Source organism: Sycon ciliatum, chromosome 1 (genome assembly GCF_964019385.1).
Source record: "Sycon ciliatum chromosome 1, ocSycCili1.1, whole genome shotgun sequence".
NCBI lineage: Eukaryota > Metazoa > Porifera > Calcarea > Leucosolenida > Sycettidae > Sycon > Sycon ciliatum.
In genome coordinates this window covers 23,277,198-23,295,298 of record NC_088643.1, presented here as the reverse complement: position 1 = coordinate 23,295,298, position 18,101 = coordinate 23,277,198, and the positions used below count along the sequence as shown (strand labels likewise).

Genomic DNA, 18,101 nt, shown 5'->3' with positions numbered 1-18,101 from the left:
GACGTTATCCAGCACTGGGCCACCATGGGTATTGAGTGGGATGTCTCTGACTGGGAGAACAAGCAGTATCGCCTCCATTTGAGGATGTCCAAGGATGCTTTCTGGACTCTCCATGAAGAGGTGGGTGGTTAAGAGGTGGGTGGTTGGCTGGAGAGGTGTACCACGAACTACAGGGCGTCTGTGTGCTCGGCAAAGCGCCTGGCAGTGACACTGCACTGGCAGTGACACTGCACTGGCAGTGACACTGCACTGGCAGTGACACTGCACTGGCAGTGACACTGCACTGGCAGTGACACTGCACTGGCTTTCCCAGGGATTGTCAATGTCGCAACTGTCATTGCTGTACGGCATTGGCAAATCAACAGCTGTAGAAATTGTTCACGACACCATATCAGTCTTGAAAGAGCAGCTGCTGCCGAAGGTCGTGCGGTTCCCGAAAGGGAAAAAAACTTCGCAAGGTCATGCGTGGCTTCAAGTCACTCTGTGGTCTCCCCAGATGTGCTGGAGCTATTGATGGTACATTCATGCGTATGAGAAAGCCTTTTTGAAGTACGGCGACGCCTACTGGTGCTATCAAAAGTACTCGGCAATCCTCATCTTGGCTGTCGTCGATTCAAATGGACAATTTACTTTTGTTGATGCTGGGCGACCTGGTTCCATGGGGGATGCTGCGACTTTCCACGCCAGCGTGCTCGAGCGAAAGATCCTGGATGGTTCCTGGCTATCACTGAGGGAGCGGGAAGAGGATAGCCACAGCATTTCCGGAACATACGTTCGTCCATACCTTGTTGGAGATGCTGCATTTCCCCTGTCACCAACGCTCATGAAGTGTTTCCCTGATGGGCAACCGCTACAGCCATATCGGCGGACGTTCAATCACCGGTTGATACGCACTCGACGGGTTGTCGAGCAGGATTTTGGTCGCCTGAAGGGCCGATTCAGGATACTGGATGGCTGCAATTTGCGAGATACGATGTTCGCAGCGGATGTTGCCCTCGTTTGCTACACGCTGCACAATTTCTGTGAGAGTTTCCTCTCCAAGGGAGGTGAGCACTGGTGCACCGCCCCTGCACATTACGAGCCAGGTCAGAATGATCGGTTCGCTATCGTTGGCAACAGCACCGGCCCGGTTGTGCGGGAGAAGCTTGCCCAACATGTCCATAGAGTGCGACCTGTATTGTAGCGATGCTAATCATGCTATGCTGTATTTCCTTTTGCGTTGTTTCCCTTGTTATTTTATGTTGCTTTTTCACGTTGGCTTTCTTTTGCTGTTGCCGTGTTTCGTCTCGATTTTTACGGGTATAATTATGACATTGGATCACTCTTGGCATTGTAATTTTATATTGGAATGAGATTAATTCACCAAGTACTCCTTTTCTGAAGGATTTACTTAGTTCCCAACTAGCTTTGTTATAATTTGTCACTTGAGAAGACGTTGAATGATAAAACGAACGTGAATGATATGTATTGTGAAATTTCAACATCAGATTGGAGAAGAAACCACTGGGAAGAGAAGGAAACGTTTCACAGTTAGAAGTACGATAATATATTGCTCTGGCACACGCATTTACACATGAAATCGAATACGAATGAGTTGTATTCGGAATTGTAAACAAAAGAAACCGGAAGAAACAACTAGAAAGAGAAAATAATAATCATTTTTCAGCCAGAAGTATGAATGCAATATAGGTGCGCGTGCACACACACACACACACACACATACACACACACACACACACACACACGCACAAATACAAACACACGCAAAGTCACGCATACATACACACACACTCTCTCCCTCATCATTTATCCTTTTCAAGCAAACCTTTGATCAGGTTTGCTTGAAAGGTCATAATTGCTTGCAGATTGTTCACTGCCACGGTTTGTTGCGACTGCTGCATAGCAGCAGTAGCGTCCACAAGCTGCCACTGCAGCATGGCAGTGTGGGTTTCCGACCGCTCGGCCATCGCCTGGTCATGTTCCATCAAATGTTGTAGACGCTCATCGGCTGCCTTCTCTTTGTCCTTGTTTGTAGCAGCGTACACATCTAGGAACTTGTCCATTGCTGTGCCTTGCTTGGCCCTGGCGCTCTCTGATGCCTTGCGCGACGCACGCTGCACTGGCCCTTTCCTCCGCAGGCACCTTGAAGGGGCGCTTCTTCGGAGGCTGCCTTGTCGCGTCAACCTCACCGTCCGATGACGATGCTGATGACGAGTCCCAGTCATCAACTACGGTTGTTCCTTCCAGTCTGGCAGGTTCCCGCATCCGTGGAACGGATTTGATTCCAATCGATGGACACGGAAGGATCTGCACCATCATCATCGGAGTCCGCTGCAGATCCTGTTGGCGGCGACTTCAAATTCAGGTGCGGACGCACGTGCTTCTGCAGCAACCGTTCGCCTGTTGACTACAGGGCAGAAAGAAACATCGCGATAGGTTCCATCACCTGCCTCCGACACCAACAAGCAAGGGGAAAAGACGTACCATCATATACTCAATTTTGTTTTTGATCTTCTTGTCGTCCAGGGCCTCCAGCCAAGCAGGCACAGTGCCCCCGGCCCCGGCTTCATTCGCAGCAAACTTTTTCAGTTCTGCAAAGATCCAGGCTCGTTTGCTCGTATCCTTTTTCATTGTCGTCTGATATCGTGTTTTTGCTTCGTACCACAGCTCGAGCAATCGGCGCTCCAGTCCCACGCTCCAACTATCCATGGCTGACAACGAAAACCTTCAAACACTTCACACAACTACTTTGAAGTACAATACAAGAGAAGAAGAAACTACCTGACTACAACAAACGTCAACTCAAGTTCTTCAAGTCCTCTTGCACTTCAGCCAAAATTATTCAGCCACTTTCAGCTTTTCAGCGCTTCCAAAAGGGCTGAAAGCTGAAAGTGGCTGGTGCCCCGATTTTCAGCCGTTTCCGTGGAAACCTCAGCCGAAAAAGCGCTTTTTGGGCTGAACGGCTGAATCGGGCTCGGTGTGACCGCGGCCTAAAACCTGTCAAAGTGACCACTCTGATAAGGCGACCAGCCGTCCTCGAGGGCCACTCCAACTCGGACCAGGGGATGGCATTCCCAGCCAAATGACCCTGGATACGGAGACCACCTCTACACACAGACCACATTCATCAGGTCCCTTGTGCGATCAGCTTAAAGGGGAAGTTAAGGCAAAAATTAAAATTTCACCAGTTGTAGTCTTCGGGGTGCTGAGTCGAATGGTCTTGGTCCGAGAAAGCTGAGACGCTCCCTTCCTACTTGAATCCCAATCGAACTCGCGCACTTCCACCGAAACTGGGTGACTGCGCCCTACTAGATGGGGATTTGTATGCAAAATGTCGCTAAAAGCGCCATTTCGTTCTTATAAAAGCACGGATGACCGCGATTGGCCCATATGTTGTAGTCTTTTGGACGCTGAGTCGACTGGTTTTGGTCCGAAAAGGCTGCGATGCAGCGTTCCGCCTTTATTCCCAATCGAACATGGTTGAACAAGCGGTCACGTGCTCCTGAGTACGCCAGTCACCTGGTCACCGTGCCTGCAGGGTACAACTTACTAGCCTGTTTGACCTTTTTTGGGTGCAGTCCTGTCACTCGAGTTGAACTCGAGTTGAACCTTGGTGTGAAAGTTGTCACCTGCTGGCGTGGTGACCAGGTGATTTGGGCACCCAGGAGCACGTGACCACTTGTTCAACCATGTTCGATTGGGAATAAAGGAGGAACGCTGCATCGCAGCCTTTTCGGACCAAAACCAGTCGACTCAGCGTCCAAAAGACTACAACATATGGGCCAATCGCGGTCATCCGTGCTTTTATAAGAACGAAATGGCGCTTTTAGTGACATTATGCATACAAATCCCCATCTCGTAGGGCGCAGTCACCCAGTTTCGGTGGAAGTGCGCGAGTTCGATTGGGATTCAAGTAGGAAGGGAGCGTCTCAGCTTCCTCGGACCAAGACCATTCGACTCAGCACCCCGAAGACTACAACTGGTGAAATTTTAATTTTTGCCTTAACTTCCCCTTTAACCAGGTTTCATTGGACACTCCCACTCACTATACTGACTCCTGTATAAAACCCACTGTGTGTTTGTAAAAAAAAAGTCACTTTCCGTTCCCACGTTGTGGCCGTAGGGTGGTGTCAGAATCAGTTGCCCCGGACAGTCAAGTTTCGTTCTTCCGTCGTATTCGATCATGGCCAAGTTCGTGCCACCGGCTGCGGAGCAGATTTCCCCCCCCCCCCCCCCCCCCCCCTCCGACTCGTGGCCTGCGGGAAAACATCGGTTCAGCGGATATCACCTGGCCTCAGAATTGTCAAGCAAAGACGAAAGAGAAAAAGACTTCACCTCTGCCCTATTGCCTGGGCGAACAGGCCGAATCGGTTTTCGACCAGCTCGTTTATTGTGCAGCATCTGCGCATCCCAACTGGCTGGTTGCAGAAACTGAGCCTGGCTCAACGCTTGCGATGCGATGCGCGATTAGGACCTTTCCAGCAAACGTTGTACACACGTTGCTTGTACCTTTATACAAGTTGTACCCAGCTGCACGGATGCCAAGGAGTCGCACAACCCCGCACTGTGCTTAGACGCAAAACATCAAAGCGACGTCGCATCACGTACCACTTCTGTGAATGGCATTTCGTGACTTCGCATGGCACTTCGGTCATACTTTTATCTGACAAAAAAAAGCTTTGTTAATTACTACGGTACCCAGATGGAATTGTAGAAAAAAATATTTAGCGCCCAATAAGGGACTCGAACCCTTGACCCTCAGATTAAAAGTCTGATGCTCTACCAACTGAGCTAACCGGGCAGCTGCATGATTGAAACAAGTACATTGGCAGATATAACTCTACTCCTTTAGTTTACGATCAAAAAGTACATACCGTAAAGTCGCGGATAAAAGCCGGGCTTATAAGCACATAAGCCGCTTTCTGCATCAGGCTTCAATGCAAACCAGGCTTGTATGCAAACCATGCTTATATGCAGCACTGATATCTTTGCCAGGCTGGTATGCACATCGGCCGATCCGGGCTTGCATAGAAGCCAGGCTTCTACGCGCGACACGCGTAGATCTACCACTGACTACCGGTATGGCGGCAGTTTTACTATGCAATGTACACAGCGCATACACTCTTGACCTACCCGATTCGCGCTTGCATAGAAGCCAGGCTTCTACGCGCGACAGGCTTATATGCATTTGACCCGTTTGATTTTCAGGCTTCTATCCGCGATGTGCTTGTATGCAAACCCGGCTTTTATCCGCGACTTTACGGTATCTGTAACCCCCTCCCCCAACTACGCTTTAATACAGTGGCAATGTAGCTGGCTGGGCTGGTCTCTGTCTGTCTGTCTCTCTCTCTCTCTCTCTCCCATCATACTTTGTGAGTAGACTAAGTGCGACACTACTCACCTTGTTGTGTAGACGAATCTTATCCGTTGACAAGGCACGATGCACCAGGCCATTCTGATTAGCGTGCGCAAGGCCGGACAGGACGTCAAACGCAAGTCGCTTGACGCCATCGCACGTGGCAAACTCGCCAGACTCAAGTGTGCTAGTGAGACTCTGACTATGCCATTCTGTCACCACCACAAGCCGTTCTACATGTACATGGCCCGGGAGAGAAACACACAGGTACCAGCATAACAATATTGGTTGAAAAGATAATGAGCCTTTTCACAGGGGTCAATTAATGCAGTACATGTACACATAGCAGTGAGTGCAAAACTACAATTCCATACGACACACACACACATACCTCAGACCTCAGACATGCACATCGCGGAAGTGATGATAGCGAACAGCTATGTTAGACATAACAACTTGTGCTGGGATTACATCATTCAACAGCTTGCAAGGCTGATGAATTGACCGCCACTATTTTTAGCCTGGTATCCACCACACAGCTGATTGAAGTGATTTTTTCTGGCCAGTGAATCCCTATTTTTCATTTTTCCATTTTTTTTCCTACACACACACACCACACCACATACTCCGGCATACATACGACACACACACATACACACACGCACACTCAGACTCAGACATGCCCATCGCGAAAGTGATGATAGCGAACAGCTATGTTAAACATAGCAACTTGTGCACGCACACATAGACACAGACACAGACAGACAGACACACACACACACACACACACACACACACACACACATGCACGCGCAAAAGCACCCACACAAACACACGCACACACAACCACTACCGCCGCCGCCACTGCCACCGCAGTGCACAACAGCGTGAAGCATGATGCAAACACCAAATCGCCTGGACGAACTATATAAGTCAGGATAGGGGCGACAGGCGATATCTCGTACCGTGCTCAAGAACTACCACAACCATAATATAATTATCATCTTGCTGACTTTCAATCTTATCAGCCGGCTTTCAAGCCACTTCAAAGCACCTCTCAATGCAGGACTGGGCACAAACCATCGCATATTGGCGCCAAATCACACTTGACAGCATCGTGTTTGCTTTGGGGTTACATATTTTTTTCTTCCTTTCTGGGTTTAAATTTGTATTGCATTTTCATCCACTGCGTTTCTTTTACCCTTGACAGCGCAGAACATGTAAGGAAAGGCTGGTTGCTTATGATGTTCAAACTTCCGCATATTGGCGCCAAGATTCACCCCTGATAGCTCAGGACACGGAAGGGAGCGGCTGGTTGCTTGTACTTCGAAGTAATCTTCACACCTTTAACATCAGCAGCAGGACACAGTTATTGTTATTATGATTAGCCAGCCATGCATGCCGTTTCAATGGAAATGGAGCAATCAGAGCAGTTTGATACACTTGACATGTGTCACACTAAAGCTTTAAACAATCACACTTCAATAGTCATTACTCAGGTGGTCAGAGCATTGCCAATGACAAGCAAGGTCCTAGCTGGTAGGGTTGGCATTTTTCTGATTTTCTGGCAGTTTACTTCCCTGACTAACAGTTATTTTGCATTGAATACGAAGTTCTCCCATTCCCAAACTTGAATAGCCAGTTATGAATTACTGTAAAAGCCATTATTCTAACGAGCCGCAAATATAATGACTGAAATTGACCGGTTTACGTGTACAAAAGGTAACGATTCTCACTCATTCTCAACTCTCACTAGCAACAGTATAAGTGTTGATTTCCGTGTAACGTTTACTAGTTTAACGGCAATTTTCTCCTCGCTAACTCGTTAGATTTAGCACTTCGTTATATATAACTTTATAAGGCTTTTACAGAAATGAAAAACCAAAGTAGCTTCACCAAGCATGTGCACGCTGGATTAGTAAATTAGAGTATAGATTACATGTTACATGCGTTGAACATGCTCTGCAATACTTCAGGTACAAGTCATGATCATGCGCAGTCAATACCTTGACTTGTTGCTGCATGTTTCAACTGCTTGCCAGCTTCACAGAACGGATTGGGACAAGAGGCAATAAAAACACAAATTTGCAACACACGCACACACAACGATATACAGCTGTGTACTAAATCAGCGCAGGTAAGCGTTTCCAGTAGTTGCAGAAGGAGTTACTGTAAATATACAAAATTTCGGCGCTGCAAAATTTCGGCACTTCACAATTTTTGACATTTCGGCGGCGATTTATTTTCGGCGTGGGGTAGAGGGCATGGTATAGTGCGACAGATGCTGTGAAAAATTTCATCGGCGTTTTAATTTAGGCGTTTTGGGTCGGTGCCGAATATAGCCGAAATTAAATAGCTGCCGAAAATTTGTATATTTACAGTAGTCCATTCCTGGATTGAGTGATGACTCCGTATCAATGTGTTTAGGATTTAACATCCAAAGTGTCAACTGCAGAGTTATCTTTCATCAGTACAGCATGAATATCAACCTTGCATTTATCATAGTTTTTAAAAGTGTTTAAAGCACAGGTCAACTCTCTCTCTCTCTCTCTCTCTCTCTCTCTCTCTCTCTCTCTCTCTCTCTCTCTCTCTGGTTGCTATTATGCAGGGCAGTTGTGTCTCTGGCGACTTCTCTGCCAGGCGAGAGGTCACACACTGTTCCACATGTTCCACATGTCGATCCTGTATCAGCCGCTTGTTCAAGAGTGCTGTTGCGGACACACAGTCGTTCACTTCGTCCCGTGGCAGTTGCTGGTGGTTTGATCGGTGTTGATTTTTTCTCCCTTTGTTGACCATGTTCTCCCTTTGCTGACCATGTTGATCAACATTGTATTCTACTTGAAAAGTAATGGTGCGAAAGGCCTAGTCGAAACGATATGGCTTCTGTGCGTCGTGTGTTGATTTGCTTTCCTCAGACCAAGAATCTATTCAACGGAAGATTTGGATGGATACGTCGCTTTAGCAGCTCACAGTTCACCATGCTATCGCACACTGATACCACCCACCGTCGGCTAAGTTTTCAAGGTGTTGCCACTATCTACGACCTATAATGTGTGTGCAGGAAGAGCATTTAAATTTTAAAATAAGGTAGAATGCTGATTATGCGAACGTCAACTACCCTCGATCAATTATCTGAAATGCCTGTTTGCATGGAATTGAAGGGACGAAAATGAGTTTTATGTTGTTTTTCTCATCCGGAGCACCATTCAAGCAGTTGCTGTCAAAGAGAATGAGAGACAATGCAAAGATGAGGGAATATGCATGTTTTTATTTATTTTTATTTTATTTATTTTTTATTCTTCGGAAAACACTGAATTGAGATAAATATATGACGCCATGCTAGACTAATGACTATGTGGAAAGTAATACTGCATCCCAGTGTAATGAGAGTTCACATAATTATAGTAGCAATTCATCATGTATTGTGTTTCAATGCATGTTTTAGATGGATGTGTTACTGCTCCCTTCTCCGAACCCCCTGGAGACAGCCCGCGACCCGAGGAGTGCGGATACTCAGTACGCTACTGTAGATATTCATTACCATGATTTACGCCGATCAACCTCTCAAGAATAGAACCTTAGCTGAACATACACAAAGCTGATGCACCCAGTTTCGACGTGTCTTGCAACCCTCGACTTATTTTGATTTTCAGAATATATTAGGCCATCATTTTTTATATCTATGTTTCGCGTCAGGTCAACTTCCAGAATCATATGCGAGAGGTGGAAAAAAATAAAAAATTGCAAAATAATAAAAAAGGCTCATCAGAGGTGTATGCACTGTACATAGCACAAAAGCTCGTGCATGGTGTACATTCGAAAGAAATATCGTACATCGAAGCACAACATCTTGGATCAGCATGAGTAAATATTCACTTTGGACGGAGGAGGCAACCGTTGGTGCCTATGCTTCGCTGGATTATTGTGCTCAGACTTCAGCAGCGGTGCAAAGAGCTCCGGAACGACGCATCCTCTCAGCTTGAGGCGATCAATGCGGTCTGGTGTAAGCTCATAGAATATTGCTCCCAGATGCCGAACAAACGATTTACCAATGCTGGCCTAGAGCCTAGTAGAGGCCATTTCTGAATCCCAGCTTCGCCGTATGCAACCAGTCCACACTTATGACTCGCACGATCGTACATTCACTGTGCATGTTCGATTTTTTATTTTTTTCCAAAAAAAATCAAAACGTATGCGTGCGGACGACGCGAAACATAGCTATAAAAAATGATGGCCTTAGCTCCTGCTTGATAAACGGATTATCCAACCCACCTATTATAATTATGTACTGGATCTCCACCTTCAACGGATGATCAGAACATATTTTTTTGGCAATATTGAGAAAATCTCTATAAAATTTCAGGAGCCGGCTCAATATGTGGAATATGTTTGTTACTAGTATTTCCACTCACCGCCTTTTGACGCCACCAGGTCCAAATAGGAGCACAGATTACGATGGGAGATGTTCGTCAAATACTGGAAGCGGCCCTCAATGATTACAGAGTTCAGAGTCAGGGGCAGGCCATTGCTACCACATTGATTGGCTGCGTGTCGCCTGGCGAAAAACGTGTGTGCTCCTAGCTCAGCGTCTCCAAGCAAAGGCATAGTGCTGATCTCAGCTATCCGCGACTTACATATCGCTCGCTTTGAGCATTGAAATTAATTGGTACTCCCCAGCCCAGATCAGAGTGATTCGGAATTTTGAATTACTGGATTGCTACAAAATGTAGTCCGTGGCCTGAGAGTGAGATGGCCACATGCATGATCGATCCAGGCCTGTCATTAGAAAGTCACGGCACAAAACGTAGTCTACACGTACACAAAAGCTGAAAGACTCTGCAAAGCGCGTCATTTGTACTGCCATAGCAACCAAGCACCAACGCATGGCCGATTGGTTTGCTGCAGGGAGTCGTAAAAGCCCGGGAGAGGACACGGCACACATTCCCAGAAAACATCTTTGCCTCGCGCTGCCGGGGAACGCTGCCAGGGAACGGTGTTGCGAGGCAAGGAAATTATTATTTTCGAAAATTGTGATGTCTTCTTGAAATACTAATTGGGACATTCTCCGATTTCTCTTAGAGCACGGAGACGATTGCTCCGTCGAGTCTTCTGATCTCTATTTTCATCCTCATCTTCCAGCTGCCTCACTCATTCTCTCTCAGTTTATCGAAGTTAATTTATTCTGAGGCGATGGAAATGCAAGTCAAATCCCTAATTGTACTTCACTTTTATTTGAGTTGGGGTGAACGAAATGAGATTTGTGGAAAATGACGCCACTTCCCGTGTTAGCCGCTGGTCGTATCATACAGCCCATATTCCATTGCAGGTGATGGGCCAACGTTCGTGTTGAGATCCGCTGAGTTTCCTCGTACTCGTGGAGTTGAATTTGTGGCAGAAATTGCACTGAATTGCAGTCAAATGGTTGTGAATGAAACGAGATTTGTGGAAAATGACGCCACTTCCCGTGTTAGCCGCTGGTCGTAGCATACAGCCCATATTCCATTGCAGGTGATGGGCCAACGTTCGTGTTGAGATCCGCTGAGTTTCCTCGTACTCGTGGAGTTGAATTTGTGGCAGAAATTGCACTGAATTGCAGTCAAATGGTTGTGAATGAAACGAGATTTGTGGAAAATGACGCCACTTCCCGTGTTAGCCGCTGGTCGTAGCATACAGCCCATATTCCATTGCAGGTGATGGGCCAACGTTCGTGTTGAGATCCGCTGAGTTTCCTCGTACTCGTGGAGTTGAATTTGTGGCAGAAATTGCACTGAATTGCAGTCAAATGGTTGTGAATGAAACGAGATTTGTGGAAAATGACGCCACTTCCCGTGTTAACCACTGGTCGTATCATACAGCCCATATTCCATTGCAGGTGATGGGCGAAAGTTCTTGTGGAGATCCGCTGAGCTTCCTCGGCGTACTCGTGGATTTATGAATTTGTGTCAGAAATTGCAGTCGAGTGGACTTCTGTGCGTGTGTTGTGAGTAAATCGCGACGGCTCCCTTCCTTCAGCATCGTCAAAACGCAACATAGAGCATTATTACGCACTCGTTCCATGATTCATGATAATGCCTGGATTCTTTTAAAAACAATCAATGTGTGTTCCCTATCTATCTACATTGTACATGGTTGCAGGTCGTTATTTATAAATCTTGATAATTTCAACACTTTTCTACTCGTATACTGAGTACGCGGTGACTTGAGCCGTTTAGGAAACGGAAGTCTTGGCGAGTGTACAAAAGGTAAACCTATCATTTGTACTTCATAACGGAATTGTGCACAAAAATGCACACACACGTTCGCGCGCACACACACAAGCACACACACAAGCACACACACAAACACTGTACAAACACACACAAAAGTACAAGCACATGTGCACATACACACGCCTCCCCCCCCCCCCCCCCCCCCCCCCACACACACACACTCAACTCCCCACCCCTGTACTGAGTCTGACAGACATACAATCATGTTTATCCTTCCTTCGCCACCAGTTTCGGATAATGGTGTCAACAACGAGTTGTAAAATATTGGTATTTTAGGACTCCCTGCCCTGAAGACAAGCACAGCGCGAGGTATATTATGTATCAGATTGCAACGACCAGGAGGCTCTAAGTAGTGGCTGCAAATGACCGATATCCGTCACTTGCAGCTCTGCATCAGAGACCTGTAGCTGGCCTGAAGAGTTGTAAAATTACTCCTTCGTAGCCGGGGGAGTCAGAGCGAGGGCGATTCACGGCTTGGTCAAAAAACTGTCGGCCTGGAACGTAAACGTGGATCTGCCGACACAGTTCACCTGGTTCACACGCCTGACCTGGCATGCTGCCTTGCGTGAAAGGAACATTTTTCCGAAAGCAAGCTTCTTCTCCAAAATTCGAAATTTCTTTCCAAAAATGCCGTCGTCCTTGACCTCGAAGCTGAATGTTGTTAGGATAGAAAATTAGCGAAGATGTAGCCGACCCATTCTGGCAAGCCGTGTGCCCTCTGGATATGCAGTTGTTCGCCATGGTCAACAATCTTCTTCTCCTTCGTTCGTACTTTCACTTTCCTGACCACGAATACAAGCGGTACCCATGCTCAGGTTAGTGTTTATTTGTCTGTCTATGCACATACATGTAATACAATGTACTGTTCGTGCTGCAGGCACTGGCCGATCATGGAAATAGAGGAAGCAGCCAGCTTTCTTTGAATTCTCATCCTTTCAACAAAAATATGTACACACTTTCCTTGGCTCCTTTTTCCCACCGCCATCATGCATGCACTGCTTTTCAAATTTGTGTTTGCTTTGGCAGTGGTTTCATGGGTATCCTTCAGCCTTCCGTGGCATTCAAAATTCAGAATAGTTTCCACCCAGGTGCTAGTGCCTCTGTTCTGCTTAGCACATTGTAGTAAAATTATTTGCAACTGTCCACCACTGCACTCTTGGCTCACATTCACCACACCATAGCGAGGAAGTTTGTTCTTGGATAGATGTCTGGAGGATGTAGAGCATCTATCCAAGAACAAACTTCCTTGCTATGGTGTGGTAAATGTGGGCCAAGAGCGCAGTGAGGAGAGGTGGACAGTTTCAAATTATTTAGCCACATCCGATCCTTTCTCCGATAATTATGGACATGTTTTACTATACCGGTACATTGAATGGCCACTCATGCTTCTATTGAGAGGTAACACCATTCAGGAAACTGAGGAAAGCCAACCGGTGTTGCACAGGATTTGAGGTTGGGAAGAAAAGATGTTCCGATAAAAGAACTGCGAGTACATGGGAAACGTATTATGGAAAGGGCAGTCTGAGTCGAACTAGGATCTCCTGTTCCAGAGCGTGAATATGAATACCGTAAAGTCGCGGATAAAAGCCGGGTTTGCATACAAGCACATCGTAGATAGAAGCCTGAAAATCAAACGGGTCGAATGCATATAAGCCCGTCGCGCGTAGAAGCCTTGCTCTATGCAAGCGCGGATCGGGTGGGTCAAGAGTGCATGCGCTATGTATGGTGCATAGTAAAACTGCCGCCATACCGGTAGTCAGTGGTAGATCTACGCGTGTCGCACGTAGAAGCCTGGCATACAAGTCTGGCAAAAATATCAGTGGTGCATAATAAGCATGGTTTGCATTAAAACCTGATGGAGAAAGCGGCTTATGTGCTTATAAGCCCGGCTTTTATCCGCGACTTTACGGTACAGTAGAATGCCGATATTCCGAACAATCACTTATTCGAAATGCCAGTTTTCATATTGAGGAGCTAGAGTGTGTCTAGTTCCTGTGAAGAGAATGTGAGAACTGATGGAAACGTGAAGGAATGTGCAAGTCTTAGATGGATGTGTGACTGCTCCGTTATCCGAATTTTTCCCCATCCGAACCCCCTGGAGAAAGCGTGCGCCCGAGGGGTGCGGATAATCTAAACTCTGCTGTAACAGTTATGTACAATGCGTGCCGATGCACATTGGACAACGTTGCAAATGTAGAATTGTAGGTGGACTGTGGTTCACATTAGACGATCGGAGTACCCCCACCAAACGAAGAGAGCTCAACATCACAAGGTAGAGCTTGCATGCACAATCGAAAAAGAGTACATATACCATTAGCTGATGTTGTTAGTGTGCGTTACGAAGTCTGAAGAAAATGTTGAACGATCTCGGCTGGGATGACGGCTACACCTTAGTTCAGTGATTAGAGCATCGCTGGCCTCAAGCGAAGGTCCCTGGTTCGAATCCTGGTGGTGACAGTCAATTTTTTCTTCAGACCTTTCCCGTTTGTGCCTTTCCCTCTAACCAGTGAATATTACTGTTAGCTTCGTACTTTGAGTGATTATCACTTACAGTTACATATACAATGTACTTGATAATTTCTTAGCGCATGAAAATCGGAGTCAGTACCACAATATTCCTCCCTCACTATATGAGTCTAGATACTTTGAATGTGGAACAGGGTCCAGGACAGGATCGTCTGCTCTATCCGAATTATGGCCTGGTTGCAATTTGTCTATTTACCAGCAGGTACATCGCACCAGGGAGTCATAGCACCTACACTGTAGAAGGACTACACAATACTTTATAGAATTTTGGTTCAGGATTTGGAGGTTCTCCGTGATCTGCGCAACCCGCGATCACGGCCTTGACCTACTGACCCTGAGAGCGGCCCAGGTTAGCAATACCATGTACGAGCGTGTATAGATCTGCCCAATGGTGCCCCAAGGGTGGCTGAAACAGGAACCCCTGGGTCGAACCCCATGTCATTTAGCTTTACAGTCGCCTGTGCCGTCTACCTAGATGCTACAACTCCCTGCGTTGCACCCAGTAAATGCAGCACATCAAGTATACAGCCATGTAGTGTTGGTTGTCACCTGTTCTGATCGTGTGATATCACAAACAATCTTCTACGGTTCATTCATTTTTAACCTGGCACGTTAGGGGCCGTCCATAATTATCTATCTTTAACAGATTGAGTATCTTTGAAACGAGAAAAAACATCGTTCATGGGCGGGTGGGTCAAGATGGGTTTCGTAATGAAAAATATTGATAGCTGAAACACTAGTCCATTCCAGCTATTTTTCGTTGAGGGGTGAGTAGGTGGGGGTGGGGGACGGTCACAAGTTACTCATAACTAAACTTTTCATTTCGTGAAAATTATCGATAATGCCGGGTCCATAATTGTCGATCTTTTACACGAAGAGAAAAAGTTTCGTTTGTGGGTGGGTCAAGGGGAGTTTCGTTTCGAAAAAATATTGATATTACAGACATCAATCGGGGGGGGGGGGGGGGGTGGAGGAGGGTCCTTCTTTCATTTCGTGAAAATTATGGATAATGCTGGATGGCTCCTTTAGTCTATGCAATAAAATAGTTGTTTTCTTCACACAGTACCGTAAAGTTTAAACAATATCCGGCCATGTTTGTACCGAACATTTTTTCGAAAGGTAATTTCTCAAATGTTGCCTTGAGTACGACGTTCTCAGCAACATAGCGGGCCAGTTTCAAATAATTGGACTGCAAACTTGCATCGCTGGTTGTTGCAGCTCCATCACAGGTCGTATCACGGGAAATTGAGTCCAGCTTCACTTCTAGGTTGGGTGACACGTGATGGGCATCACTTCCTGCATGCTGGTGCATGTGACTCAAGAGCTCTGGCTGGCAAGCAGTTTTAGACTGCAGGTGCAATACAAGATTTTTCTGCGATGTGCTATGCATTGTGCATTGCATTTCTCGAGAGACACTTCACGCTATGTGAAAAATAGAATTTCGCTCAATGTGGTATTGTGCATCATGCAGTGCAACTTTCCCACAAAACTGGACTCAAAGCACCTTATAGCTAGCTGTGGTTCACAGCAAAGATTTTCCTATTTGCGACTCTTGGTTTAATAGGTGCAGTAGCATGCATGTGCCTGGTGATATTGTTGCAATGGATCATAGTGAGGGCGTAGCAGTACTTGTGCACTGATAGTTGGTAATGGCATGAGTACATAACCAAGAGTGGGCAACTCGATGATCCCTCTGCCCAAGGCAGAAAGTTTCATCACTTCGGTTTTTGTGGGCCATTGGGCTCATTAATACCATCATGCGTAGCCAGAGATCAAAACTTGTACATCACAGCTACGGTAGTTGAAGCAGAACAATGAACTGTGGATCCATGCCTACTGAACCTGATGAAACACTCTATCTACATGGCACATGTAGAAATATATGCGCGCTTGCTCATAATCATTGGATTTCGAAGCCGATCGCACCTTATGTTAGTAGTTGCACATTCTTAGCAGTTATGTAGTTTGATAATAACGTTACGATAGATTATCAATACTGGTGGAAACGTTATGCTGGTTGCACATTTTGTACCTGGTGTGCCATGATCAGGCATGCTAATCCATCGGATATTAGCAAGTTTGCCTGCCTGCTGGGTGTTGTATCTTAGCTTCACTGTACTACAAATACGATAGGCTTAGTTTTCCTAAATTGCTTCTTTATAACATCCAGTTTGTTTTGCTGCAATCTTTTCACGTGTTTTGCAGGATTGTAGCCAAGGGTGAATACCATTATCATGAGCGAAGGTCTCTGAGAACTCATGTCTGAAGGCTGGTCATGTTGGCCCAACGATGACTTTCATTGCCTGTATCCGCCACCTTCATACTGGAATGAACTGGAACATGTTCACTCTCTGTTTCTCATGTGGAAGGACGGAACAGATTGTTTGTCTGTCTCTGTGGATCACCGAAGGCTGAACAGTACAGTTGGAAGAATATTGGATCTCACGAAGTGACTGAATCTGAAGCGGCTGACATGCATCTGCACAGCGCTTTCTTTCTGAGATTTGCTTCAAGGCAGGTTATTGTGTACAATTTTGTCCACAGTATTCCTATATTTGCCAAACGTATTTCTCTGATAGTATTGTGACTACACACGCGCAATGATCTCTCCGTCATCAGTCTTTCGCAATGATGTGGCTCACTGACGACAGCATGCATAGCCATAGATCAAATGAGCAGCTGAGGTAGTTGAATCAGAAGAATGGATCAATGCATCCTGAACCTGGTGTACTGCCTATATGCACCCTCAGTAGTATTTGTAACGTGTTAACTATGAAGTATCAACATTGCTTCTCTTCTATGTGGGTGGTGTGAGTGAATGTCAGATGGTCTGTACTGCCATGGCCGATGGTGTTCACTGGAAGATGTTGGGTTGGACCATTGTGCCCTCTTGCAATATGCTGTTGCAGCCTGAAGGCAATGGAAAAGTGCGAATGCTGATCTGCTTTCAAGCGTAGAATGTTACATTATGTGCATTACATATTTGCATAATTATGTTTTGTACTGGAGTGTGAATGTGCGGCAAGGGCATGCACATGTAAGTATATCGCACTGCAAACAGCCTAAGAGTTCACGCGGTGTGTGATAAGTACACTTTTGGAAAGTGCGTGCACAGTCGAATCATGTAATGTTAAAACAGCCTTCGTGCTCCTCCCTGAATGGCTGCACAAGTAGAAATCTCCGTCTTCCTTTGCTTCTTTTTGCTTGAGCTGGCATGGTGGTCGTAGAGTTGGAAATTGTCAAGTATGATAACCATCGTTGTTTGGTCTGGAGACAAGAATGCATTTGGATATTTGTCCCAGGACTGCATGGCTTCCCAAACTGCATGTTGAATGCCATAGATGATTATTGTTCGGTTCAAGAAAGGACTCGTGGGTCTGAATGGCTATTGTGAGCTCTCGCTAGTCCATTTCCATAGCACTTGCTCTGGATTCACTCGCTGGAATATTCTCCAGTATAGAACAAGAAGTTTAGAAAACCTGGTGACATTAGTATGTTATACTAGTTTCTCCGCACTGTACCGCAGCTTTTGTTATCACACACATGCGGGTTATATAGTTTATCTACAATCCAGCATGATGTTCTTCCAAGAACGCCCCCGACCTAGGCCCTCGGAACGACGTTCTTTGGTGTGCAACATCACTTATAGTTCTAAATCTTAGAATTACCGGTAAGCGCAGGATTTTAGTGATCACGGTTCCAAATGCATGTCATTGCACTCCACCTTTGGGATTTATTAAGAGCTGCATGCATGCCAAAGCTTGTCATAAAAGAAGAGCGGACTTAAATAGGCATCTTGTACGCATGATTTCTAACATGTAACATCCCTGCCGAAGAGCGTTCTTCCATACTACAGTAGAGTCGAGCGTCCAAGAACGTTGTGTCCAAGAGGTTAGCCTGGGGTGTTCTTATTTTTCAGCCATCTGGCTGCGTTCTTGTAGCATGTTCTT

At 46.1% G+C, this 18,101-nt stretch overlaps 1 protein-coding gene and 1 non-coding gene across 3 annotated transcripts in view; both read right to left on the bottom strand.

The window, feature by feature from the left end:
* The window catches only part of LOC135818800 (TBC domain-containing protein kinase-like protein), a 72,257-nt gene extending 62,162 nt beyond the window's left edge, over positions 1–10,095 (bottom strand). Inside the window, exons 1-3 of one of the 2 annotated variants that reach the window (XM_065332042.1) lie at positions 9,769–10,095; positions 7,363–7,398; positions 5,402–5,589 (exon numbers count right to left, since the gene is read on the bottom strand). In XM_065332042.1, coding sequence (XP_065188114.1) covers positions 5,402–5,589; positions 7,363–7,398; positions 9,769–9,961 — 417 coding nt within the window. In that variant the 5' untranslated portion in view covers positions 9,962–10,095. The remainder of the gene's footprint in view (positions 1–5,401; positions 5,590–7,362; positions 7,399–9,768) is intronic. The other variant, XM_065332045.1, reaches the window with a different exon arrangement.
* On the bottom strand, positions 4,729–4,801 carry Trnak-uuu (transfer RNA lysine (anticodon UUU)). The gene has a single exon. It is a non-coding gene; the product is annotated as a tRNA-Lys (tRNA).
* Positions 10,096–18,101: the final 8,006 nt, after the last annotated feature.